This window comes from Coptis chinensis, chromosome 7 (assembly GCF_015680905.1).
Source record: "Coptis chinensis isolate HL-2020 chromosome 7, ASM1568090v1, whole genome shotgun sequence".
NCBI lineage: Eukaryota > Viridiplantae > Streptophyta > Magnoliopsida > Ranunculales > Ranunculaceae > Coptis > Coptis chinensis.
The window spans coordinates 91,768,526-91,795,557 of record NC_141462.1 but is presented as its reverse complement, the minus strand read 5'-3'; the positions used below and the strand labels follow the sequence as shown (position 1 = coordinate 91,795,557).

Here is a 27,032-nt window from a genome sequence, read left to right as displayed (position 1 = left end):
AGGACTACATGCAGTCCATTCAAGATAGGTTTAAGACTGCAGACAAATCCCTTGCTGGGAAACTAATGGCAGATCTTACAACCATGAAGTTTGATGGCACTCGCTCAATGCATGAGCATGTCATTGAGATGACCAACCTTGCAGCAAAACTAAAGAATTTGGGACTATCAGTGGATGAGGTTTTTCTCGTCTAATTTATCTTAAATAGTTTACCTCCTCAGTACGGGGCCTTTCCAAATTCATTACAACACTATTACGGACAAGTGAACAATGAATGAATTGGCTAACAAACTAGTTCAAGAGGAGGCCAGGCTGAATCAACAAGGTATTAAAGTAGCTCATCTTGTTCATGGAGCTGGACACAAAGCTAGGAAAAAGCATAATTCATGCCATAAAAGGGCACCACCCAGATCTAATGAGGCTAGTCAAAACCCCAAGAAGACAAAGAAGGAAGATGTATGCAAATTTTGCAAGAAACCTGGACACTTTCAGGCAGACTGCACTAAACGCAAAGAATGGTTCGAAAAGAAAAGTAACCCCATGGGTTTCATAAGTTATTTTGAATCAAATTTTACTTATGCTTCTTCTGATACTTGGTGGATTGACACCGGTGCGAATGTTCATGTTTCCAACTCAATACAGGGATTCCTTAAGATCCAAACCACAAACCCAAGTGAGAACTTCCTCTTCATGGGAAACAAAGACAAAGCTCCAATTGAAGCTATTGGAACCTTTCGTCTTGTTTTAGATAGCGGTTATCAGTTAGACTTATGTCAAACTCTTTATGTTCTGTCTATTTCTCGTAATTTGGTTTCAGTAAGTGCACTTGATAAAGTTGGTTATTCGTTTGAAGTAGGAAATGGTATTTTCAGCTTATTCAAAAATTCTAGTCGAATTGGTTATGGAATTTTGATTGAAGGTCTATACAAGTTTCATCTTGATAATCAAATTGCTGAAACCCATCTTACCCTGCATTATAAGGAAACAAAACGCGAGTCATCTTCAAATGACTCTTATTTCTTGTGGCATAAAAGATTGGGTCACATATCCAGTGAAAGAATCAAACGATTAGTAAAAGATGGTGTCCTTCTTGAGCTAAATTTTACTAATATTAAAGTATGTGTGGATTGTATTAAAGGAAAAATAACAAAACACACAAAGAAAAGAGCCACAAGAAGTACCCAACTTTTTGAAATAATTCATACAGATATTTGCGGACCTTTTGACGTTCCAACCTTTGGGAGAGAAAAATATTTCATTATCTTTATTGATGATTACTCACGTTACTGTTATCTATATTTGTTGCATGACAAATCTCAGTCTGTAGATGTTGTACAAGTGTTCATTACTGAAGTCGAACAACAACTAGATAGAAAAGTAAAAATCATAAGGTTTGATAGAGGTGGTGAGTTTTATGGAAGGTATGACGAAACAGGACAACATCCTGGACCTTTTGCAAAACTACTCCAAAAGCTTGAAATTGTTGCCCAATACACAACGCCTAGTTCCCCATGGCAGAATGGTGTAACTGAAAGGCGAAGTTGTACGTATATGAAAATGGTTAGATCCATGATGAGTCATGTAACTTACCTATATCCTCGTGGATGGATGCTCTACGCACAGCTGTTTATATCTTGAATAAGGTTCCCAGTAAGGTAGTTCCAAAAATACCTTTTGAACTATGGACTTCATATGACATTGATGTATAACTTTTTTATAGCCATTTTATAGTTGTTTAAATATGATTGTTGGTAGAACCCTAAAACCATTGCGGCAAAAGTAGGGTTGTCAATGGGTTTTGATAACTCAATAACTAATCCGAACCAAACTGATAAAAAAATCGGTTTGGGTTGGTTTTGGTAATTTGGTTTCAATTCGGTAATGAGTTTAATTTTGAATTATGATAAGATATTAGTTTGCTCTCCACCGAATCAATATGAATCCGAATCGATAAGATGACATTTTAGTAATATTTATGATTAATTTTGTATAGGTTTTATCAATTATGTAGCTGAAAGTAATCAATTTAATTTTGGATTTAACTGATTCTATAGATTTCATTTTTCGTTTTTTATTTTTTTTCCGATAATTATATATATATAAGTTGGGGTTGATTCGGTTTCTATTTACAATATATATTTTTAGTTCAGTTTCAATTGAAATATAATATTATTGGTTCGATTTAGTTTGGTTTTAGATTTTCCATAATCCGACCCAAACTGATCAGTGACAGCCTAGGCAGAAAATTAGCCATATCACATGTGACTTGCCAAATGGTTGGTAAAAGTAACCAAAACCCAATTTTTACTGTTGGGACTATGGTTTTTTATTGTGAGTTTTTGGGTTATAATTTGTTATGACTTGTCTGGTGGCAATTCATATATATCCTCACCGTTTGGGTTGCTCTCAATTTGACTCATTTGAGGTTGTCTGTTGTGGGAATTTGAATTGGAACAACATCCGTATTCCTTAATGGGATTTCCTCTCAAATTTAAAAACCGTGATGAAAAGTACCTCTAATTTTAACATCTCACCTAATTGCAATCTTCACATGCCTAATCAATTATTAAATTTAAGACACGAAAACGATTCTTAATTCTGTCGTTGTATTACGAGTTTTTATTCTAAAATACATAAACAGCTTAACACACAGATCTGGTCGGCCGCTGGTCCAAAATTCGAGTTGGCAAGGCCTCCATTTACCACATGTCTACAACTCTACATGTCAACATCCACCTTGGAAATAATAGTAACATCACTCCCAGTCTCCCACACTCTGATTACTCCCACTCCAACATCTGCAGTGCCTTTGAGATTTGTATAGTACTATAGTGTGAACACACAATAATAGAGAATCCATTGAAAGGGGTCATTTCGTGACGCTGAATTTTCAAAGTGAAATTTGACTCGTAATAATTGAGTTTATTAAACAATTAGAGGAATTCTATCCATATTCCTTGAGATATGATAGGCAATTACAATTTCTCTTGCTGCTCATGAGTTTCCTGTCGACTTCGAAATCTGATGTGGGGCAATTCTGGTTTTGTACTAAAGGATCTCCATGTATATTCGCCCGTTCACATGATAAACAGAAAATTTCCCATCCTCATTATAAAGCAAAATTCAAAATAATGAGGTTCATCCATTATTTTGTCCAACATAACACGAAGAAGTGTTAAGATGTAACCACTGTAATCAAATACAGAAGTATCAAGACTTGATTTGTGCTGGCTCATCCTTTAGGCCACTTAGGCGGAAGGACTCAAATTTAGAAGGCTTCAAAATTCCCTTATTTATCCTTATCTATGTTTGGTATTATCATATGTTCTTGAAGAAAAATAATTCAAAAAAAGATATTAGGAGTCAATTTGGTTTCTCCCCATGCCCCACTAAATTTTGGAAGTAAATTTGTTTTAAGAAAACTTATTCCTATAATCCACTCTAAAATATGCATCTCGAAGTTACATGACAAATCCAATAGTTATAAGTGGTATATTTATCTTAATTATTTAGTTTGAGTTCTAAATTGGAAATAATAAAAGAGAATAGAAAATCCCAAATTATATGCTAGAATCTCCATATTGTATGGCATCTTTCACAGTCATTCTCCACTTAATTAAAGACATTTTAAATACATATTAACCGATTTTCTCTCCTTCTCAAGCTCTCTCTCACACACCCGCCTTTTCAAGTTTCATTATTTTACTTATTAAGTTCTTAACCATTTGTCCATTGATTATCTCAAACTTGTAAATTAGTATATATAATTTTTGTATTTCGATTGAAATTAATCTACTTTTCACTCTTATATTATGTGAAAGTGAGGGTTTTCATTTTTAATATAAATCTATTAATTTATTATTATTATTTTTTTTGTCAATTTTCTAAGAAAAAAAAAAAGCCTCGCATGGCTCATCGCCTAAGGCCACATCTAGGCTGCCCTGGTCGTATGTTATGGAATCGTATAATTTTTAAGATAAATGTTCGAAAATGAATTTCTTAAAATACATTAAAAAAGGGTTGCAAAATACAACTGATTGAAGTAGGTTGTTCAGTATCACTGTATCAGTACTCATAGAAAAAGACCTAACCTTTTTAAGATTTTTAAGATATTCTAACTTTATCTGAATGAGTCAGGATATTTTTCTAGAATCACATGACAGCCAGATACACCACGAGCCTGCCACACGCCACTTTTCAACAACCAATCTAAACCGTCCAAATGTCCTAAATCCTATGGTTCAAATCATCTCTAACCTCCTATATCTTCCCCACCACACGCCCCTTTTCTCCTCATCCTACTTTCTTCATCATTCATTTGTGACTCCCCTGTTTTCTTCATTTCTTCAACATGTTGCTTAGAGCCCCTTCTTCAATTTCCCTTTCTTCTACCATGCAAGGTGAAGTTATCTCTTCATCTTCTTCTTCACCTTCTTTCTTGAACTTTTCATCCAGGAATGGCTTGAAAAGAGGAAATGGTTTTGTTGTTTATGCTGCTAAAGAGAATAATAGTCGCCCGTTAACTGGTATCGTTTTTGAACCCTTTGAAGAGGTGAAGAAGGAACTTCTTTTGGTTCCTTCTGTTCCTCAAGATTCTCTTGCTAGACACAAGTATACTGATGCCTGTGAGGCTGCTATCAATGAACAGATCAAGTGAGTTTCTTGTTTTTTGTTTCATTTTATTTACTTTTTTTTGTTTTTATTGTGATTGTTGAAATATTTAACAGTATGGCTTTGTGCATTTCTTTGTTGTTGGAAATACAGTGTGGAGTACAACGTATCGTATGTATATCATGCATTGTACGCCTACTTCGACAGGGATAATGTTGCCTTGAAAGGACTAGCTAAGTAAGAGAAGTCCCCTGTAATTTTCTACCTAGCAGTTTTTATGAAATGTTATGTTCTGGTTTGATTTATTTGTTTATGGTCTTGTTTCAATCAGGTTCTTCAAGGAGGCTAGCGAAGAAGAAAGAGGGCATGCGGAGCAATTCATGGAATATCAGGTCTTTGTCGAATATCTTTGTTAATAACTTATGTTAGTATGTTACAAAATAATGTGTAATGGTCTAATTGTTATTTTTTTCAGCTAATGTCTAATGGTCTAATTGTGTTATTTTGTGAATATTCAGAACAAGCGAGGAGGGAGAGTTAAGCTACAGTCTATAGTGATGCCTTTATCTGAATTTGATCACCCTGAGAAAGGAGATGCATTATATGGTAAGCAAGCATGTGGAGCTTATTAGTGTTTACACTTGCGCAAACTGATGCCATGCGTCTGTATTCCCAGTGTTAATGTGGACTCATGTTCATTTTTCTTCTTGCCAAGTAGGGTTCATGTTCATGCTTGTTAGCCATTACATACTTTTTCTGTAGATGCTATAGATGTCATACAGTCATAGATGTGTATGTAGGTTAGTTTTGGTATAGATGCTATAGCTGTCATAGATGTAAATCAGTTTATGTAGATTAATGCATCTTCGACTCTGTATTCTGTTTATACATGACAGACACGTCCACAGCCTTTTTTGCCTTTTTTGTAGACAATACATATTAGTTCGCATAATTATATGCATTGAATGCTAGTATAACATATTCTCATTGGAAAGTTGTAAGGGAATTACATTAATAAAGATAGTTGATATATTAAGTGGCATTAGAACTAATGGTGTTAAGTGCTTAATAGCCTAGAAATGTATGTGTTGGGTAGCAACTTACTATGTCTTGTAGTCTTGTAGATATGCTTTTGTCAGTGAAATGTTTATTCATCAATATAATGGGGAAAGACGAACACATGGAAAGATGTATGTTTTCGGGAATGCCAAGTATTTCATGGGTTTCATTTAGTTTCTGGTTTTCTTCTTTTTTGTCCTTTCATCACTTGTCGGAAGGAGAAATGTCACAGGATGTTGCAATCATGTAGTGTTCTTACACTTGTAGTTCTTGTATCCTATAATTTTAGTTAAACTGTTTATATCATTACTCTAATCAGGCACGTCATGATCTTCTGTCAATGGTATCATATGCTTTTTGGTGCATCTAATCTCACCAGAATTGATCGATATTGTTGATGTTTAGTGCCAAATTATTTTCTTCATTTGTATTGACATATGGACCTATGTTGTTGGATTCAGCAATGGAACTTGCTTTGTCCTTGGAGAAGTTAACAAATGAGAAGCTTCTGAATTTGCATAAGGTGAGAAATTAATCTTATTCTTTGTTTCCCATCATTTTCTGTCGATATAGAGTAGTAGTTGATGGATATAGATAATGGGGTTAATCACAGCAATTAGCATGGTAGTGCTATCTTAACCGCTAAATAGTTTCGTAGATTGGTTTTCAACTCCGTATCTTTTTCTAATGTGTCTTTCCATGAAAAACCAACAGATTGCAGACAAACACAACGATGTTCAGTTGTTGGATTTTGTTGAAAGTACATTCTTAACTGAGCAGGTGAAGTTTGGTTTTCACTTTCTTTATATTGACAAATCTAATTTTGATTTAAGACGGATTACTTCTGCATCAAGTAGTCAAAATTTGACATGGAATGTATTCAATATTTTCAGGTGGAGGCTATCAAAAAGATCTCAGAATATGTGGCACAACTGAGAAGAGTTGGCAAGGGACATGGTAACTCTAGTCAAAGTTAATCTTCACTACAATTTCCCACATCCATCTCAATTGTGCTAATAACAATATCACTCTGTTTTGGCAGGTGTCTGGCACTTCGATCAGATGCTTCTGAAAGATGGAGTTGCTGCCTGATGATGCACTGCATTTTACCTTTATTCTCTACATGGTTATCGGATTTAGGATTATGTTCTGTGAGGTCTTTTTTTTTTGTGTTTTTTTGAGTAGGTGTTGTTTTCTTCTTCTTTTGAGGGTATGCAATGTGTCTGAACAAGGAAAATGATTGATTGCGAAATAAAACAAGCCTTGTTTCATGGTTGATGGTTGATGGTTGATGACTGAGACATCATGTTGTTTAAATCATAGGTATATTTACTTGAATCATGATATTTCATGTGTATGTATCACAAGTTCAAAACATAGTTTTAGTACCTGTTAACTTATTTACTATTAAGGAATGTATGCATGCAAGAATTCCAAGTATTATGGTGTATTTGTGACTACAAAGAGGCAAGACGTGGTTGCATGCTTGCTAGATTTCCAAAGGTTTTTATGATGAATCAGTTCTTAGTATTTCACAACTGGGGTACTCGTTTATATCTAGATCATTCAAGTTCTTTTCGTTTGGAAGATGGTAATTAAATGATTTGTCTAGGCTTTTGACTGGGTCGTAATTTTCAAAAGCTAAGGTATTCCGTTTTCAGGAGTGGAAGGCGGCCTTACTGATGCATTCCTTCTATTGACTTAGTTTCGGATAAATTGATGAACAAAGTAATCCGAGCAGTTCTTCTTGTGTTGGAAACTTGAATGAATTGTGTCTCTATGGGTTTGAACCCATGACTTTGTCTCTACTGCTCTAAAATGTGGGGGGGCTTTAGTCCCATGCTGGTTACTAAACTCTCTTAAGTTTATATTATTTTGTGTCTCCTGGAGGAATAGTGTTGAGAGATATAAGGAGGTATTTGCGTGCTCACAAGGCTGTCTTGGTTTGGGGGCTCTTGGGACGTGTTTGGGGGCTCTTGGGACGTGCCCAACCCACACACGTCGCATGCAGGGGGTGCAAGTCATATTTTGATTTCGTCTAGATTTTGGAATCATTAATATTTCCATCCGGCGGAATTTAGATATTCCGTTTGGAATCGTGAACACTGGTGCAAATCCACCCACCCAATTGGACTTGGCGTAGGCGCACATCTCTACACTATATGATAGCCGAGGAAAATTTCTCAACCGAACTGTGTATTTGTAATCTCTCTATTTTATAATTTTACAACCACCTCCTTTAATTATTCTAATCAACTCCCTCATTTTTAAACAATTTATTAAAAACTCTCTCACTTATTGAAATTAGAATTAGTTTCATATTATTTAAAATAATTTAGAAAATCTCATTCACATCACTCAAATTATATTCAACCCCTCTTAATGTTTTTATATTATTTTTTAGATTATAACTATAATTTAAAAAATCATACTATCAGAGAGATGTTAGAGCGACAGGTTTAAAGATTTGAAAAAACACCGATGCTTAACACGGTTCGTATACTCGTCTATATATAACTGATGGTTGATTAAGTCAAACCATATCACACTTTTCTTGCGTTCAAACTAGTTAGTAGAGTCGTATGTTACTGGAGTGAGTGATTATTGCCTAGGCTTCTATGATAAGGGTTTCCTCATTCATAAGTTTTTTATTAATCCTTATTTCTGTTTTGCTTACTAGATTCCTACAGAGTTGACCCGAGCAGTCATCATTAATTTGATTAGTTTGCATAAAACATGATTGTAATCACTCAGATAGCTTACCTATGTATTCGTATGGTCGTACCAGTTGCGGAGTCAGGGGTCCCAGGGTACGACCCGGCTAACCCTCAACTCTCGGGGAAAAAAAATACTACTCATAAAGTCATAAGATCATCTTTAGCAGTTATATCAACTTAGTATCAAACACCAAATTCTCAACTTCAAAAGAACTACATATTGATGAAAACACCAAAAAAACACCAAATCGACCAATATTTGGTTCCAGGTTTGGTGCTGTATCAAATCATTCACGCGGTTTTGCCAAAACCGCGCGGTTTTTCCAACACCGCGTGGGCTTGGGCTGTTAAATGGGCTTCTATGGTGCGGTTTTGGCAAAACCGCGTGGGCTTTGGCTTCAATGGGCGCGGTTTTGCCAAAACCGCGTGCGTTTTTTCTGAAAATTAGAACTATGGTGCATAGAACTTGAAAAATTATGAGTTGTGCATAGAAGTTAAGAAATTAACAATTGTGCAATTGAAGAAATTAAGAATTGTAATTCAAAATCGAAAAAATCAAAGAAATTAAAAACCTATGATTATGATTATGCAGTCCAAAATCTATGATTATGATATAATCATATAATATCCAAAATAATCCAAAACCTATCATATTACATCAAATTTATTTAGCTCTCTTCTTACGCCCCTTACCACTCGATCCATCTCCTCTCTCTATTTGGACGTTCCGAAGCTGCTCTTCTAAGTTCCTAATATGAGACTGATGATCTTCTCTGTCTGCACGGAGGTTAACTACTTCAGCCTGAAGTTCCTCATATCCTCGATGTTCTTTGCGTGTACACTTGCTGCGATATCCTCATACGCTTTCCGAAGTCTCGCATCGCATACGCATCGCTGGGGTTTGATATGTCCGAGAATATGCCTCCTCTCTTTCTTGGTTATAATGATACAGGCAGATCCTCATCCCATCAAATATAAGAACCTCGGTTCTCATATCTTTCCCTAACTTCACTGAAAATCCAATAAAATACAATTATTGAGTACATATTATATATATAATGAAGAAGATAAATAAAACAATTAAACTCACCATGGTATAATCGATCAATCTGCGGCTCTAACTTCGTGAGAAACGAGCATGAGGCACCTCGGGAATGGAAATATAAGTAGGCTCCCCATCGAGTCCACACACGCAAACATCCGAGGATTATTGGCGCATTACCAGCCGGGTTGATATGCATTCGAGAGGTTGTGGGTTGTAAACAGCCGCGGGCGGATGAGGAATACGTGGCTCACGCCTCATCCCTTCCAGCCCACAAACTCGAAGTTGCTAGCCCGACCAACAGAAGCAACAACAACGGACCCATGGAGACACGGTTCCACCATCTATAATATCGACGATCGCCCGCGCTTTCAACAAAAAAGAATACGATCCGCCAAGGACCACCACCGCATAAACTTCATGAACTTGAATTCTACCCTTACGACTTTTTGCATCACTAACATCCGCATGGGAGCACATAGAACTCCATAACGCCCAATCATTTGCCTCCAACATCCGTCGCCACAAGCACCAAACCCAAATATCCGTCGCGGCAAAATAACTCGTGGACGTGACAACACACAAGCATCTTTGCATAACCGGATCGTCAAAGGCAGTAGACAAACGCCAAGGTCTCCACTCAATAGATGACAATGATCTAATATCAATCTGAGCACGAGCCATACAGATATTATTCCAAATTTGCCCTCTGTTACGAGTCAAGTGAGGCCCTGACCAACTAGCAAATCTAAGGCGAGTATCAACAATCATGTCTATGTTAGGACAAAGACATCGAAAGTACTCATAAAACCAAATCCTAAAAGTCCCGTGAATCCTGCAATCTGAGGACTTCTACTTTCGAATGTCTGTGAAGCTTTATCTAACGCCGATATCAATGTGGCATATACTGAGCTACCCAGGTCATAATCTCTCATAGTATGCAAATCAGATACATAAGTATAATATCCCAGTCGTACCGTAGAATGACCATTGGGAAACAAAACATGCCCAATAAAAAACATAAAAAAAGCCCTAACATACTGATCAGCACCCTCACTACCCTAGAAACGATCAAAGCTAACTCCGGCTCGTGTATCAGGATGCAAGAGGGGATCCATATATGCAATCTTAATATGAGATAGCTTAATCCCAGAAGAATCATAAGCATCCGCACCCAAACGAGGAAAACTCATAAACATACTATCCATATTCTCATAATTTGTATGAAAATGTATCGGTTGGCCTATACCGATACTCAACCCAGAAATCATAGTGAAGTCTAGTGGTGTGAACCCTAACTCCGCACAAGAAAAATGAAATGTATGAGTTCTACTCCACCATCTTTCTACTAAAGCTATGACCACTGCCCAATCAGCCTTCTCATAATCCGTATCAATCAAAATACCCAAAGGTGTATACAAAATACTATCTCTAATATGTACAAACTCATCCAAACTCCTAATAACCTTCCACCACTCTCTAACACCAAGTAAAGCCGATCTAACTCGGTAGTCAACAACATGCTGATATTATAAAAAAAATAATGCGTATAAGATAAATAATTAATTGGTCCAACTCAACTAATTAATATTCAAAATATTTAATCAAAACTAATTAATTACCTCCGAGTATTAGCCACTGCACTCGACACGTGTTTTGTATCACATGTAGAAGACACAACTTCCATATCAAGTGCTTTTCCAGGTGCAAATTGCCAATCAAAGTCATTTATCTGATACTCCAGTACATAGGGATGTCTATCAGCCGGCGCGACATCCTCGGGTTCTTCTTCCCCATTGTCTTCTCCTCCACCGTATTCTACTTCCTCATGTTCTTCTCCCTCATCGCCAATGTCGTCTGTGTACTGCCAATCATCACCGTCGAAAGGTTCAAAAGGATCCATATCAAATTTTAAGAGTTTAGGTAGGTTTTTGTTTTTTTTAACTAAAGAGAGGGTTTTATAATTGTGAGAAGAGGTGAAAGTGATGGAACTGCGCGACTTTGGAGCTATTTATATAGAAGTAGCACGCGGTGTTCTGAACACCGCGCGGTTTTGCCAAAACCGCATGGGCTTGGGCTTGTCAGTTGGTTTTAGTGGCGCGGTTTTGGCAAAACCGCGTGGGCTATATGGCGCGGTTTTGGCAAAACCGCGTAGTTGCTTGGTGTTTTTTTTATGTTGCTCCTAAAGTTGTTTGGTGTTTTTTTGGTTTGGTGTTTGGTTTGGTTCAAAATTTTGGTGGTTTTTTGGTTGCTCTGCTAAAGATGCTCTAAACATAACAAACCTTACCCAATTACCTTTATTAGCGGAAAAAGAGAAAAATAAAAGAAAATAAAACTCCCTCAGCTCTTCACATACTTTTCTAATCTTTTTCAATCTGCTTCACTAATTAGCCCTCTCCATAGAAATAGAGAATCAACACTCAATGTAAGTTACTAAGTTTCTAAACTCTTAATTGAATTAAGTTCTCTATTTCCCTAATCCATATGTTTATATTCATTTTTCCTTTTTGGTAACTCCTAAATTTATTAAAATTTGATTTTTTTTTCCTTCAAATGTATAGTGTTCGTTCCACTGATTCTTTGGTTTACTGTAGGAGTTGAACAAATTTCTCATCTTTGTTTCTCGATGTGACAATCCCCACAGTTGCTTGATAGTCCACTGATATTTATATTTAAACTATAATTTCTATGATCTCTTGGCAAACATGTCAGCTTGTGGACGCTAAATTGTTCATAAAAAGGCAAAGATTTGGATAGTTTCATAGTTTAATCTTAGCTTGGAAAAATTCAGTATGGTGTTAGACGCCTAGCTAGACCATTTTTTTTTCTTCTAATGCAGCATCTCTAATTTAGACCAACAAAAACAAAGTAACCATACAAAACACACTAGATAAAAATATCTTGTTAGACAAGCAAATTAGTCATATCACAATTCAACCGTCCTAATAAGTTCTACTCCACATAATGTTGGCCAACCATCTCTACCTCCAAAACAACAAGCTACCGATGAAGCCAATTTCCTAGGCATTGTTGTGGAAGCAACACATCACCTACTTTCTAATAAGGCAATGAGGATTGCCACACACACCACAACTTTTATACATTCATGAAGTATGACTATACATTAGCTAATTAGCTTGCAGTTCCTGCAATTATTTCATCATGTTCCTGTATATGATTTTTCACTCGAGGTTTAGTTGTTTTCGGTAATTGCATATATTTGTAATATTAGTTAAAACGAAATTGCATCATTTTTTTTTTGTTAGGCTGCCTTGATGGCTAACCCTCATCCAAATCCCTGGCTCCGCCACTGATTCGTACTTTTTGATGGTGTATGTGCACATGCTTCATTGATTTTTCTTTCTCTTTTCTCTTTTTTTGGTTTTTTGTTTGTGTTAAACTAGAAATTCAATCCAAGAGATTAAAAAACAGAGGTGAGGGTGTGCAACATTAGATATGAGATTATGAATCATCCGTATTAAATTAAATCTTCTTCTTGCTCCATGCGAAGAATGGACATTACAATGACAATATGGTTCCAATTCTATAGTATTTTTTTTTTTTTTATAAACAATGCATCTTTACTTTTAACACTAGTTTTCTTTGGGAGCGATTTTAGTGAGACTAAGGGTATTTCCGTCCTGAAACTTCTTTTTACCTCTTTTAGAGGATAAGATTGGCGACAAGGAGGGAAAACTTCCCTTTCAAATGGGTTGACCGACCTTGACCGGCGGGAAACCCACTCCACTTGATCGGAAAAAAGATAACTAACATGGCAAACGAGGGGAGATTTTGTGACCCCTTCACAACCTAAAGGTCAAATCTTTTGTCTCTGGGGTTTTCTGGACGCAACCATTACACCACCAGAGGATAGAGGAAACGAAGAAGTGAACTCCATTGAAGTGATTGATGTAGATTCTACACAGAACAATCGAAATATGGGTAAGAAGTCGTATGCAAATGCCACCAAAATGACGTGGGGAAGAGATGTCGATACTGCAACTCTTCCAACTCCTGGACGTCAAGGTGAGTATCCGACCATTTCCATCCAAGCTGATGAAGTGGATAAAGGGTTGGAATTATACAAACTGAGTTTGGTAGGGAGATTAGATATGTCTAAGTTCACTATGAATGATATTAATGGTAAGATAAAGGAATTGCGGAAGCCTACATGTGAATGGCAGGCAACTCCATTAGGCAGAGGATATATCATGTTTTGTTTCACTGATGAAACTGACTATCAAAGGGTTTGGACACAAAGAACTTGGGTTTTTTATGACCAAGTGTTGAGATTGAGCAAATGGACCCCAAACTTCTCCACAAGCAAAGAGAATCACTCAAATGCTCTTGTGTGGATTAGATTTCCAGGTCTGAGCTTAGAGTATTGGGAACTTAAAACTTTATTTTCCCTTGGGAGAGCTGTTGGACGCCCTATACACACTGACGAGAACACTGCTAAGAGGAAGCTTGGATATTATGTAAGTATGTTAGTGGATGTTGACCTGACGCAGAAAATACCAAAAAGATTTGGGTTGAAGTGGAAGGAAGAAATATTAAGTTCTGGCAAAAAGTTGACATAGGCCATCTGCCAAAATTTTGCAACCATTGTAAAAGGGTGGGTCACTTGGTTACTGATTGCAGAATTTTAAAATAAGAACTTAGGAAAAACAATGAGAAAGAAACCAATGGGAGAAAGGAAAGGGACACTGAAGTTCTATCTAGGAACTAGAAAAGGAGAAACAAGAGGAAAGATAAACAAGTAGTGGTTACTATAGAGGCAGAACCAAACTCAGAACCAGTTCAAGTGCAAAACACTGTAGGAGAATTGGGAAAAGAGACTTGGAATGAAAATGAGACATCTGAGGTCTCGACTGAAGGTTGTGAAGAGGGACAATCATCTGAGAGACAAGAACAAGATGCTAATGATAAAATGCAAGATGAAATACAAGTTGAGATGCAAGAGGAATCACACGAGGTTGTGGCACAAGAAATGGTACAAGATGATGGGGTGATGCCTAAGAAAACTCAAGAAGATGCGCAGCATGAAAAACAAATTGTGAATCAAGGAACTGTTACTGATGTTGCCTCTATTAGGTAGGTTGCAGAAGTATTGGTTGAATAGGTTGTATGTTGCATCAAGGACAACAACACTATTGAACTGGTTAACAATCCTTTACAGGTGAGTAATAATTTCGCATTGCTCGACAGTGTAGGAGAGGAGGATGAGAATGAGCAACAGACCCCTGTAACTATTACAAGGGTGTCAGAGCGAGTTCCAAAGCGTACTGCTAAAGCAATAGAAGGTCAAAAACAACAAATGCAAAAGAAGAAGAACAAGGGGCCAACCTAAAACCAGGCTTCTAATGCATCAATTTTAACAAAATCGCATGGTACTACCTCCTCAAATTAATAATGAAGATCATCTTTTGGAATATTCGAGGGGTAATGAAAGAGAATGCTAGAGATAGATTGAGAGATATGATCAACTGTCATAGTCCAGATATAGTTTGTTTGGCTAAACCTTTAGTAAAGCCTCAAACTAACCTTCTTAATGCTTTTAACTTGAATTATTTTGAGAACTATATCATCCACAACGACTCTCAAGGCAGATTGGGAAACCTTTGGGTGTTTAGTAGAGTTGGTATCTCCATGAATGTGTTGTTGGTGGCAGAACAACATATTACCCTTTTGGTCAATAATTGCATCTTTTTTTTGTACATGCAAGCTGCTCTCTTATTCTTAGAAGGGAGCTTTGGAGAGATCTTAAAGGAATTAACACTGTCTTAACATGGGCTATCATTGGTGATTTCAATGTTGTTTTGAGAACTGAAGAGAAGAAAGGCATCAGACCACCTAGTAGGCAGGCAATGAATGAGTTCAATGTGTTTGCCAATGAAGCCGGGCTATTTGAAAGCAACTGGGAAGGCATGAAGTTTACTTGGTGCAACAACCAATTGGGAAATAGAAAGGTACTTAGCAGATTGGATAAAGTGTTCTATAATGAAGCTTGGAACCTGAAGTTTGCTGGATGGAAATATATAGTAGGGGCTAGATATGCATCTGACCACTCTCCTCTTATTGGGATGCATCCAAATGTCCCTGAGCCTAAAAATATTCCTTTTAGGTTTAATAAAATGTGGGTATCCCACCCTACCTTTTTTGATCTTGTAAGGCAGAATTGGAATCAAGATTTTGATGGGCTTCTTCCACCTATCATCAAAGTTATGAGAAAGCTGCAAAGACTTAAGGTGGAGCTCAATAAGTGGAACTCTGAGATATTTGGACATGTGGATCTGAGTATAAGAAAGGCACAAGCTGAGTTACTAAGAATGCAAGATATGGCAAACCAGAACAATACTGATGAGAATGCAGTGATAGCTATGGTTCGGAAGGAGGTGGAGTTGGATGCAGCTAGAGAAAATCGAGCTTCTCTACTTAAACAAAAAAGTAGAACTCATTTTGATGAATCAGGTGACAGAAATACATCTTATTTTCATAATATCTATAAGATCCGACAAGGCGCCACCATGATTACAGAGATTATGATAGAGGATGGGACCATATTAACAGAACAAGAGCAGATTAAAGAGCGTGTCACTAGCTATTATATTATGAAGAAAAATTTCAGGAAACACAAATTACTGAGGACCCTGAGCTTTTGAGTATTGTCCCTAAATTGCTTGATGAAGAAGATAATTATTTTCTCACAAAGACTCCCAATTATGATGAAATATAGACAACCGTCTTCTCCATGAAGGCATATAGCTCTCCCGGACCCGATGGATTCCAGGGACACTTTTATTTCAACTGTTGGGGTATCTTCAAACAAGATGTGTGTGCTGCAGTACAATCTTTCTTTATCTAAGGAAGTTTACTGAAAGGTTTAAACTCAAACTTCTTTGCTTTGATACCTAAGGATAAGGAAGCCAAGAAGCTTAGCCAGTACAGGCCTATCTGTATGGGCAACTTCCTTTTCAAAATAATCATAGAACTTCTTCAGTTGAGACTTAATGTTATGGCTGAGAAGATCATCACAAGAGAACAAATAGGGTTTGTACCAGGGAGAAATTCACAAGCAAGCATTTGTCTGGCCTCAGAATTAATGAATGAGATGAATAGAAAAAAATATGGAGGGTCTATTGCACTTAAGCTTGATATCACTTAGGCTTATGACACTATGAATTGGAGCTTCCTTTTTCAAGTAATGGAAAAACTCAGTTTTGCTGAAACTTGGATCAAGTGGATGAAAACAATTGTGAATTCTACATACATCTCAATTCTTCTGAATGGAGGCCCAACTGGATATTTTTCCATGAAAAGAAGGTTAAAGCAGGGCAATCCTTTGTCTCCACTTCTCTTTGCAATTGTAGAAGACACACTGAGTAGGGCCTTACATTACTTGAGGAATATGAAGCATTTGAGGCCTCTGACCTGGATAGAATGAAGAGAAAACTCACAAGTTGGAAGGGTAAAATGGTTTCTTTCCAAGGAAAGGTTATCTTAATCAAATCCGTTCTTTGCAGCATTCCTATTTACATCATAGCCATATACAAATGGCCTAGGTCTGTAATCAAGGAAGTCGAAACAGTTATGAGAAATTTTCTTTGGTCAGGTGATCCTAATATTAGAAAAGGAGTAACTGTGAGTTGGGACAGATCGAGTGTGTAAACCACTTGCTGAAGATGGGTGTAACACCTCTATTTTTATTAATGTCCAAAATTAATTATTTCACAAAATTTAATATATTATTGATTATATCTTAAGTTGACTATTAAATTTAAGTGAATATGTATGTTTGACTTTTTGAAAAAAAAAAAAGGAAAAAAAGTTTGTTTAGTATGAAAATGGTTTAATAGGAAAGTTTTTAATAAGTTTTAAAATAATGTGTAGAGATTTTATTAATAAGGAAACATGGAGAGAAAATTTTCGTAATTTATGGGAGAAAATATGGAAAGACTTTGATGAGAAAGAAAATTTCTATAATTTGTAGAGAGAAAAAAGTTTTTATTTGAAAAGAATGTGTAGAGAATTTGTAAATATGGAAATGTCTTGAGTTTTTTTAGATCTAAAAGAAAGAAGAAGAAAACAAAATAGAGAAAGAAAAACAAAAGAAGATTTAAAAAGAATAAGAGAAAAAGAAGAAGAAGAAGAAAGAATGAATAAATAAAATATTTCTATTGCTTGGTGATATGGATTTTACATGGCGTTGATTCTTTTCTATGATTGTTCTTTCGATGACAGCAACAAAAGGGTGAGTAGATATATTTTTTTTCTCAAAATATATATAAATCGTTTTTTTTTTGTGATTTTTATCTTGTTTGCTTTTATAAATGCTTCATTATCATTTTATAAAAGTTCCATATTTAATTATGAACATTTGTTATTTGTTTTGAAATTTTAATTGTCGTTTGGAATGATGATATGTTTGCAGAATTCTGCACAAGTACTGACTTGTGACTTGAATTCGACTAATTAGATGATGTAACTAGTTTTTTGATAGAACTAAACAATTTTGGTTCTCTGAGTAATCTTTCGTTTCCAATTGGCCTTGACTGATTCCAATTTATATTCTATTTAATGTGAATTTTACAAGAAAGTGCATCAGAAAATTGAATAACATAATTTAAATTGTTGGGTCTGTTACATCACATAGTTTATGGTACATACTAAACGAATTAGTGTTTAGGAACTTTTGTATTGAAATGGATTTTCTGTCTAATTTTCATAATGGTATAATTGATTCAAACTTTGATTATATGAATTCTCTAAAATTTTTAGGATAGACAAAGGTCAAACTGTCCTAACCAATTTCTCATGCATAGAACAATATAAGTAACTTATTAATGTAGATTTTAGTTGTACAAGAAAAAATATAATAATCATGCAATTTGTATCGTATTAATATTTCAAATAAATGTGTATTGATGGGAGGAGTAATTATTTTATTTGTCTAAAGAGTTCTATTACATGTATTGGAATAAGAGTTGAATGTATAATTGTTTGATGAATATTATATGTATAGAGCATATATTGATACCATAATAAATTAAAGATTTTTGGATGATGACAGTGTATGTATTAAATGTTGGTTTCGTATGAGTATAATTATTTATAGATTTTATTAGCATGTGATGACAAATTGGAAATGTTGTAATTGGGAAATTTATTTATTGTTAAGACGTGTTTGATGGCTAAATGGGGTTCGGATGGAATTAGAAATTTTTGTAATGTAAATCAAAGTGTACATATGATTTCAGTGTAACATGACATCCTTGAAATGCTATAAAAATATTATGCAGTATGTTTAGAGCAATGGTGACATAATGTTGTATATTATAATTGTTGTTATGTTAAATGATATATATGATATGTTATGATATCTATTAAATGCGGTATTTTTTAAAAATAAATGTAAACGCTCCATTATTATATTTGTGAGATGTTAGATGAGGTATTATAGTCTTTGTGGATATTTCCAAATGGATTGTGGTTTAGTACAATAATTTTATTTGGCACGTGAAAGAATAAAATGGTTATGAGATGGATGGTGATATTTCCAAACGTTGTGTTTTAGTGCAATATATTAATGTGGAATGATTACGAGATATAATGGTAAGATATTTGAATAAATTACGTAACGAAAAACCTAGTTTCCCTGGCTACCACAATCGCTCCCCAACGCTGAACATGTACATCCGTATGCCTCCCATCATGTAATGAACCACTCCGTGCGTAATTACCCCAAGCAGGATATCGCATACCAGGTAACCCTTACACGAACGTTATTAGGTGAGTACTGCTACTATTCGGCATAAAATACCGTTCGTCTCATTCTAAATTTTGCAAACGAGATAATCAAGCCACTATTCGGCTACGATTACCCTACACATGAGTCAATCAGCATCTTATACACCCTATACAAGGGCCAATCATATTACGTAGGCCCTACACAAAAGCTAATCACATGAGTTATGGTAGTTAGGTTATAGGATTTTCATTCCGTAATTTATTCAAATATCTTACCATTATATCTCGTAATTATTTCACATTCTATCATGTGCCAATAAAATACATTGCACTAAAACACAACGTTTGGAAATATCACCATCCATCTCATAACCATTTTATTCTTTCACGTGCCAAATAAAATTATTATACTAAACCACAATCCTTTTGGAAATATCCACAAAGACTATAATACCTCATCTAGTATCACAAATATAATAATGGAGCGTTTACATTTATTTTTGAAAAATGTCGCATTTAATAGATATCATAACATATCATATCATTTAACAGAACAACAATTATAGCATACACCATTATGTCACCATTGCTCTAAACATACTACATAATATTTTTATAACATTTTAGGGATGTCATGTCACACTGAAATCATACGTACACTTTGATTTACATTACAAAGATTTCTAATTAATCCATCCGAACTCCATTTAGCCATCAAACACGTCTTAACAATAAATAAATTTCCCAATTACAACATTTCCAATTTGCTACGTATATCACATGCTAATAAAATCTATAAATAATTATACTCATACGAAACCAACATTTAATACATATACTGCCATCATCCAAAAATATTTAAATTATTCTGGTATCAATATACGCTCTATACATACAATATTCATCAAACAATTATGCATGCAACTCTTATTCCAATACATGTAATAGACCTCTTTAGACAAATAAAATAATTACTCCTCCAATCAATACACATTTATTTGAAATATTATCACGATACAAATTGCATGATTATTAAAAAAAATTATTGTACAACTAAAACCTACATTAATAAGTTACGTATATTGTTTTATGTATGAGAAATTGGTTAGGACAGTTTGACATTTGTCCATTCTAAAAATTCTAGAGAATTCATATAATCAAAGTTTTGAATCAATTATACCATTATGAAAATTAGACATAAAATCCATTTCAATACAAAAATTCTTAAACACTAATTTGTTTAGTATGTACCATAAACTATGTGATGGAACAGACCCAACAACTTAAATTATGATATTCAATTTTTTGACGCACTTTCTTGTAAAATTCACATCAAATAGAATATAAATTGGAATCAGTGAAAGCTAATTGGAAATGAAATATGACTCAGAGAACTAAAATTGTTTAGTTCTGTCAAAAAACTAGTTACATCATATAATTAGTTGAATTCAAGTCACAAGTCAGTACTTGTGTAGAATTCTGCAAACATATCATCGTTCCAAACGACAATTACAATTTCAAAACAAATAGCAAACGTTCATAATTAAATATGGAACTTTTATAAAATGATAATGAAACATTTATAAAACAAACAAGATAAAAATCACAAAAAAAAAATTATATATATATATTGAGAGAAATATATCTACTCACCCTTTTGTTGTTGTCATCGAAAGAACAATCATAGAAAAGAATCAATGTCATATAAAATCCATATCACCAAACAATATAAATATTTCATTTATTCATTATTTCTTCTTCTTCTTCTTTTTTCTCTTATTCTTTTTAAATCTTCTTTTGTTTTTCTTTCTCTCTTTTGTTTTCTTCTTCTTTCTTTTAGATCTAAAACAAACTCAAGACATTTCCATATTTACAAATTCTCTACACATTCTTTTCAAATAAAATTTTTTATCTCTCCACAAATTATAGATATTTTCTTTCTCATCAAAGTCTTTCTATATTTTCTTCCATAAATTACGAAAATTTTCTCTCCATGTAGTCAACATGAAAGTAAAAAATTATGGAAATTTTCATTTTCATAAAGTAAAAAATGAACGCCAACAATAAAACAACATTATAGTATCACACATTACTTTGGTAAAAATCGCTAATAATTAACATATAACAAATATAACTACTCCTCATATGATAAGGAAAATAAAAAAATATTTCATCTGCACTCTACAAAAATAACTAATATAAATATACACATTACACATACAAACAAATCAAGAAACATATTGACTCACTTTATTTTTTATTATTATTTTTTTTTTGTAAAAATAAAATGACTAGTGCAAATAGTTTTAAAAATAAAATTTTCTAAACACTACCCATAAACCACGATCCGAGGATCACTTAAACTCACCTAAGTCTAAGCTAACCAAGTGTTATGATACCAAACTATCACACCTTGAATTTCGACAAAATCGGAAAAACAATATTTGTTTTCGACTCTTAAAAAATGATTTATCAAAGTAATTGTGATGATATACGACGTGATTCTAGAGACACTTGAAGAAACTTTAAACAATAATTGTGATGATATATCAAAGTGTACGTTAAATCTATAATAAATTATTTATTGTGGTTATGAAATTGGTCATTGAGATTGTTCTTGTTGGTTCAATGAGATGATTGAAATTATGTATATGATATGTTTGTTTTATTGTAATTTATTTTGCATTCACAATGGTTTTGCAGAAGGGTGGGTTGAATTGATTATTTATGCAAGTGTGATCCACTCTGTGATTAGGCCTACACCAGTGTAAGTATAAAGTAAGTTTTAATTTTGTTATTTTATTAGATACAATTGATCTAGTACGATTTGAAGCTAAGGTGTCTCGGTGGAAGAACTAAATGCCTTATTATTATTGAATTGGAAGTTAATGCGCCTCAATAGAGGAACTACATGCCTTAATTATTGTATTTAAGAATGTTGTATTATTCGTTGGAAGTTAAAGCGCTTTGGTGGAAGAACTAAATGCTTTATTATTATTGAATTGGAAGTTAATGCGCCTCAGTGGAGGAACTACATGCCTTAATTATTATATTTAAGAATGTTGTATTATTCGTTGAAAGTTAAGGCACCTCGGTGGTAGAACTAACTACCGTATTGTTTGTGTATATATATATATATATAAATATGATTTGCATTTTATGGCTACTCATACCAGCATTGTTTATAATGCTGATCGCTGACCCGATTTGCATGTTTGCTGACCGCTGACCCGATTTGCATGTTTGCTTATCGGGTATGTTCATAAAATGAACATAGTCAATAAGTCTTGACAGGATTAGTGTTGAAAAAGGTTGATTACGACTTGTGGTTTGTGTTAGTGTCTCATTACATAATATGTTTTGTTTTCCTTTAAGGTGCAATAGATTTTTAGTTGAGACAATATTTTGTATTTTCAGTTGTAATTATAATTAAAGCATTGTTGAAAAGAAATTTGTAACTTAATCATATTTGTAAATTTTTGTAATGTAGAAGACTTTTGTTTATTTAAAAAAATTTATTGGTTTCAAATTATTGGAATAGTTAAACAGATAATGGGTTTTTGGAAGTTGAGAGTGCATCACACCTCGAAAATCAATGAGTCGGGAACAAATATTGTTTTTCTGATTTTGTCGAAATTCAGAGTGTGACAGTGGGCTTGAAATAAGAAGACTTAAAGACATGAACACAGCTATGCTCATGAAAATGGCATGGTAAGTTCTTGATGGTGAGAGTGATTTGAGTATTTTTATGAGAGCTAAATACTTTAACAAGGATGGTGAAATGATTACATATCACAAGCCTATTTCTATCTAGACTAGCATCAAGGATGCATTGGAAGAAGTGGTTCCAAGATCTCAATGGGTGATTGCGGATGGAAAGAATACAGATTTGTGGAGAAGCAATTGGCTAGGAAACAAATCTCTCAAGCAATTACTGAATATCAGCTCTCAAGAACTGAAAGGATGTCGAGTAAAAGTGTGTGATATTTTAGAAGAAAACAGATGGAGTATTCCTAATATTCTACAAGAGCTGATGGATAGTGTTCATGTGGGAGTGAATATAGTGTAGAAGTGCAGTCCAATTTTTTTTATGAGTATGTAGTTTGGTGCCTTGATATGAAATGTAATTTTTCTACAAAGTCGGCATATGATGAGATCAGAACGAAAAAACCCTCGGTTACATGGAGAAAATTTATTTGGAATTGCCATATACACCCGAGACCTGCTGCTTTGGTATGGAAAATTTTGCAAAAAGGGGTGGCCACTGATGAAAGAGTACGAAAAGTCAGTGTGCATTTAGCATCTTGTTATAGCTTGTGTAGAAATGAAACTGAGACAAATGACCATCTTTTATGGCACTGTTCCTTCTCCCAACTACTATGGCAGTGGATCTCTGCAGTTTTCAAGAAGAATCCAGTTATGAGTCTTGAAGATGCTATGAGTACGAATAGAAAATGGAGTCCTCGACTGAAGCAAATGTGGAATGCATGTATGGTGGCTGTTCTGGCTAGCATATGGAAGCAAAGGAATAAGGTTTTGTTTGAATAAAATGGACCTAATATAGTAGAGTGCAAGTACTATGTTAGAACTCAAGTAAAGATCACAGAAAATCTGTCCAGAACTTGATGTAATCAAACTGAATATAGATGGTGTGGCGTCGGGCAATCCAGGCCCTGCGGGTATTGGCGTTTCTTACAGAGGAAATATGGGAGACTTCAAGCTGACAATGTGGAAAAGTATTGGGACTGCAACAAGCTTCTGGGCAGAGTGTTTAGCTATCCTTGAAGGTGTGGAAACTGCCGTATCTAGAGGATGGCTCAGGCTTTGGGTAGAAACGGACTCAGAAGTTGCCTCGAAAGCTTCTACAAGTGGTAATGTGCCATGGCAACTCCAAGCAAGATGGACGAATTGCACAGCTGCCATTCATCAACTTAAGATAACCACTATCTTTAGGGAAGACAATTTCACTGCTGACACCTTGGCAAAGACTGCTACAACCCTTACAGAGAATAAGAGAGTTGTTTTTGAAGGCAAACCAGAGTGAATTCACAAATGGGAAGGGCCTTTCCAAACTTTTTATAGATTTCAGTGAAATATACTTTACTCCATAATTATAAATGGAAGTAATGGATGCTTGATTGAGTCTGACCTTAGAGAGGCAGCCTGTTGCCTCCTTAAAAACCTCTTGTCTGTTTTTTTGTTTTCTTTTTAATACAATTTAACTTACCCAGCAAATAAAAAAAAAAAAAACTGGTCTACAGGGCTTTTCTAGATAGTAGTCAACAAAATGCGCCATTCACTCACAATTGTCCCGTATCTTCTAATTCAGTACCATACTTCTTGGATCATATGTTGCGATTGTTCATAGTAGTAAGAATACATCGATTCTTTGCTTTATATATTAAGGCTAAGGATATATAAACTTTTATTATGTACTGAAAATTTAAAACATCCGAAGGAAAAACTTGGGCTGGTTGCCCTGCACCCCAGTTCCGCTGAGCATATTAACATTCTGTTTTATGCCATTTTAATGGGCATTATGGAAGTAGGAACTCATCATTTTCGCACCAATCTCATGCATAAAAGATAATTTGGGCATATCACTTCATCTGCGTAAGTTCTATTTTTTCCAAATTTTAAACGCCATTTGCTCTCTGCCTGTCTGAAAAGCATTTTCAAGCAAGTGGTTTGTCTGCAACTCTGAATCATGATTTTGATCGTTCAAACACAAAATTTATGTCATATAACAATTGACTTACCAAATGACCAGAAGTGATTCATACATAATCTTTCTAAGAACATTTTTTAAAGCTTGCAGAAGACCATGTGTCTATAGCTCAAGTTGGTCTAAAGCAAAATCTCCACTGTGAGCTTCTTTTATTGTTGCTGTGATTGGTATTGTTTTTGATATTTGAAGGATGGGCAGAGTGTAGCATCTCCCACATCACTTGTATGTCTCCATATTCACTGCAGGACTCCATGTCCTTGTATAGATTCACCAATCCATGCCTTCTCCCTGCCATAGATGAAAGAAAAGCGAAAATAGAATTCAGAATACGATAAAACTGAATCCTTTTCAATGGGCTTGTGTTCCAACTGTAACATACTGATGGAGTGATGAATTCAAATACATAGTGTCTTTCCTTAAAAATGAAAAGAAAAAGGGATTGAATGTGTGAAGACAAGGTCACAAGGATGTTTCTTTACAAAAAACTCTGATGACTCGATGCTACAAAGTAGGCAATGAAAGGGTGATTGCTAAAGAAATGAACGCTGAAAGGTTAGGCTTAAGTAGTTCAATAAGGGGTCAAGAATTCATCCAATTCAGCAACAGAAAACCAAGAAAACTTTGAACATCAGCTGGGAAAGTTCAATACAAATTAAGATAGTTCAGTGATGGTTGTTGCTCATAGGTGTTGTGACCTGAAGTGTGGCTCGTGCATACTTCTAACATATTGTTATTTGATTTATATTGCAACAACGCATAATGCTTACCTTTGGTCTTCTGTGTAAGGCGTGAAGTAATGTTGAGTACTAAACGCTTTGTAGATAAGAGAAATGTGTTCTTGCGCCACCACCAGCCCCTGCACTCCATTACTTCTTCTCACATGCTTCTACTACTAATACATTCTGCCCTTTTATTCTCTCGCTGTTTGAACTTCTCCCTTTTGAATCTTTAATTAAACTATTGCTTGAGTGCAAAACAACAAACAGTACCTAATGTTTAGGAAAACAACATCTCTCAGGACAGTCTTCAGGCTACTCAATTTGTCTTTGCCATACGTGCCCTTAACTTTGAAGCAAAATTACAACAAAGACCCATATTCATTGTGACTTTTTGAGTTTGTGACCTTAGCTTAAAAAATGATTCTTAAGTTGATAACAATCATCTAGGTTCAAATTTTGAAACTGCTAGATGTTAACATTTAAGAGCACTCATTTATCAGAAGTTTTCTCCTAAATGAATATTTCTTTCACAAGCTGACGACCAAGTCATCGAGATCGTCACTATGTGTGTATGCAGTAGTCAGTTGAATGTCGGGTGATTTAAATTGGGTGAATGGAACACGATACACAAAAAGAATCCAAATTACCGCGTGGTTTTTGACATAGGATTATTGATTTTCATAAGCTAAAGGCTTTTCTAGTCAATTTATGATGAGTATTGATGACATCAAACAGTATGCATAATATTATCATTATTGGTTTCTATGAACTGCAGAATACCCTTGAAATCATATTCCTAGGAGCATAAAAAACCAAGAGCAAAAAAGATGTGAAGCTTAAATGAGTTAGAGAGCATATTACAAAGAAATAGACATTTGAGTAGGCAAGCTCCTTTGGACTTAGCTATCCATTCTTACTTCTAGTACCAAAGATTCTTCTTTGATCCAATGAAGATAGGTGGTGATGGGGCCTTTGGTCAAACGGTTAGTTGGATTTTCCTTCAATGGGATTGAGTACAGTGTACTCCTCCTATTCAACTCTTTCTTCTTTCTCTCTCACGCCCCTTTCAAGTATGCCCCACGAGTGATAAAGCTAAAAGAAGTATTCACTCAAGTTAAGACGATTTATGAAATCTTGGATCCTTTCTTTTTTAAGGCTACATTGCTGACTCAAATCCCACTACTAATAGCAAAAACAAGTATGCTTTAACTTATGTAATGGAATCCTATGGCGTCAATCATACCACCAGGTTTGTTGTCCCAAACTTACTCCATACTCCGTAGTCATTAATCTCTAATTTTTCGATGCCTAAAGAGGTGTTGGATAAGCATTGCTCAAACCCTGTAGTCACCTTTCAAGAAGGCAAGAAGCCATAACAAATTTTTGCTCCACAACTCGACCAGCTTGGG

General features: G+C 34.9%; 2 protein-coding genes and 1 long non-coding RNA gene across 3 annotated transcripts in view; 2 read left to right on the top strand and 1 right to left on the bottom strand.

Moving 5' to 3' along the window:
- Window positions 1-27,032, top strand: part of LOC147489966 (cinnamoyl-CoA reductase 1-like) — a 71,760-nt gene that overhangs the window by 17,262 nt on the left and 27,466 nt on the right. The window lies entirely within an intron of this gene.
- Window positions 4,290-6,941, top strand: LOC147489972 (ferritin-3, chloroplastic-like). Its single transcript, XM_086572743.1, has 8 exons — window positions 4,290-4,653; window positions 4,765-4,848; window positions 4,943-5,003; window positions 5,130-5,217; window positions 6,132-6,193; window positions 6,385-6,450; window positions 6,564-6,627; window positions 6,713-6,941. Exons 1-8 carry the CDS (start codon window positions 4,352-4,354, stop codon window positions 6,760-6,762), a joined length of 777 nt encoding a protein of 258 aa, XP_086428869.1. The 5' UTR covers window positions 4,290-4,351; the 3' UTR covers window positions 6,763-6,941.
- Window positions 24,888-26,461, bottom strand: LOC147489971 (uncharacterized). Its single transcript, XR_015201554.1, has 2 exons — window positions 25,672-26,461; window positions 24,888-25,192 (listed from the first exon to the last, which is right to left on the bottom strand). It is a non-coding gene; the product is annotated as an uncharacterized LOC147489971 (long non-coding RNA).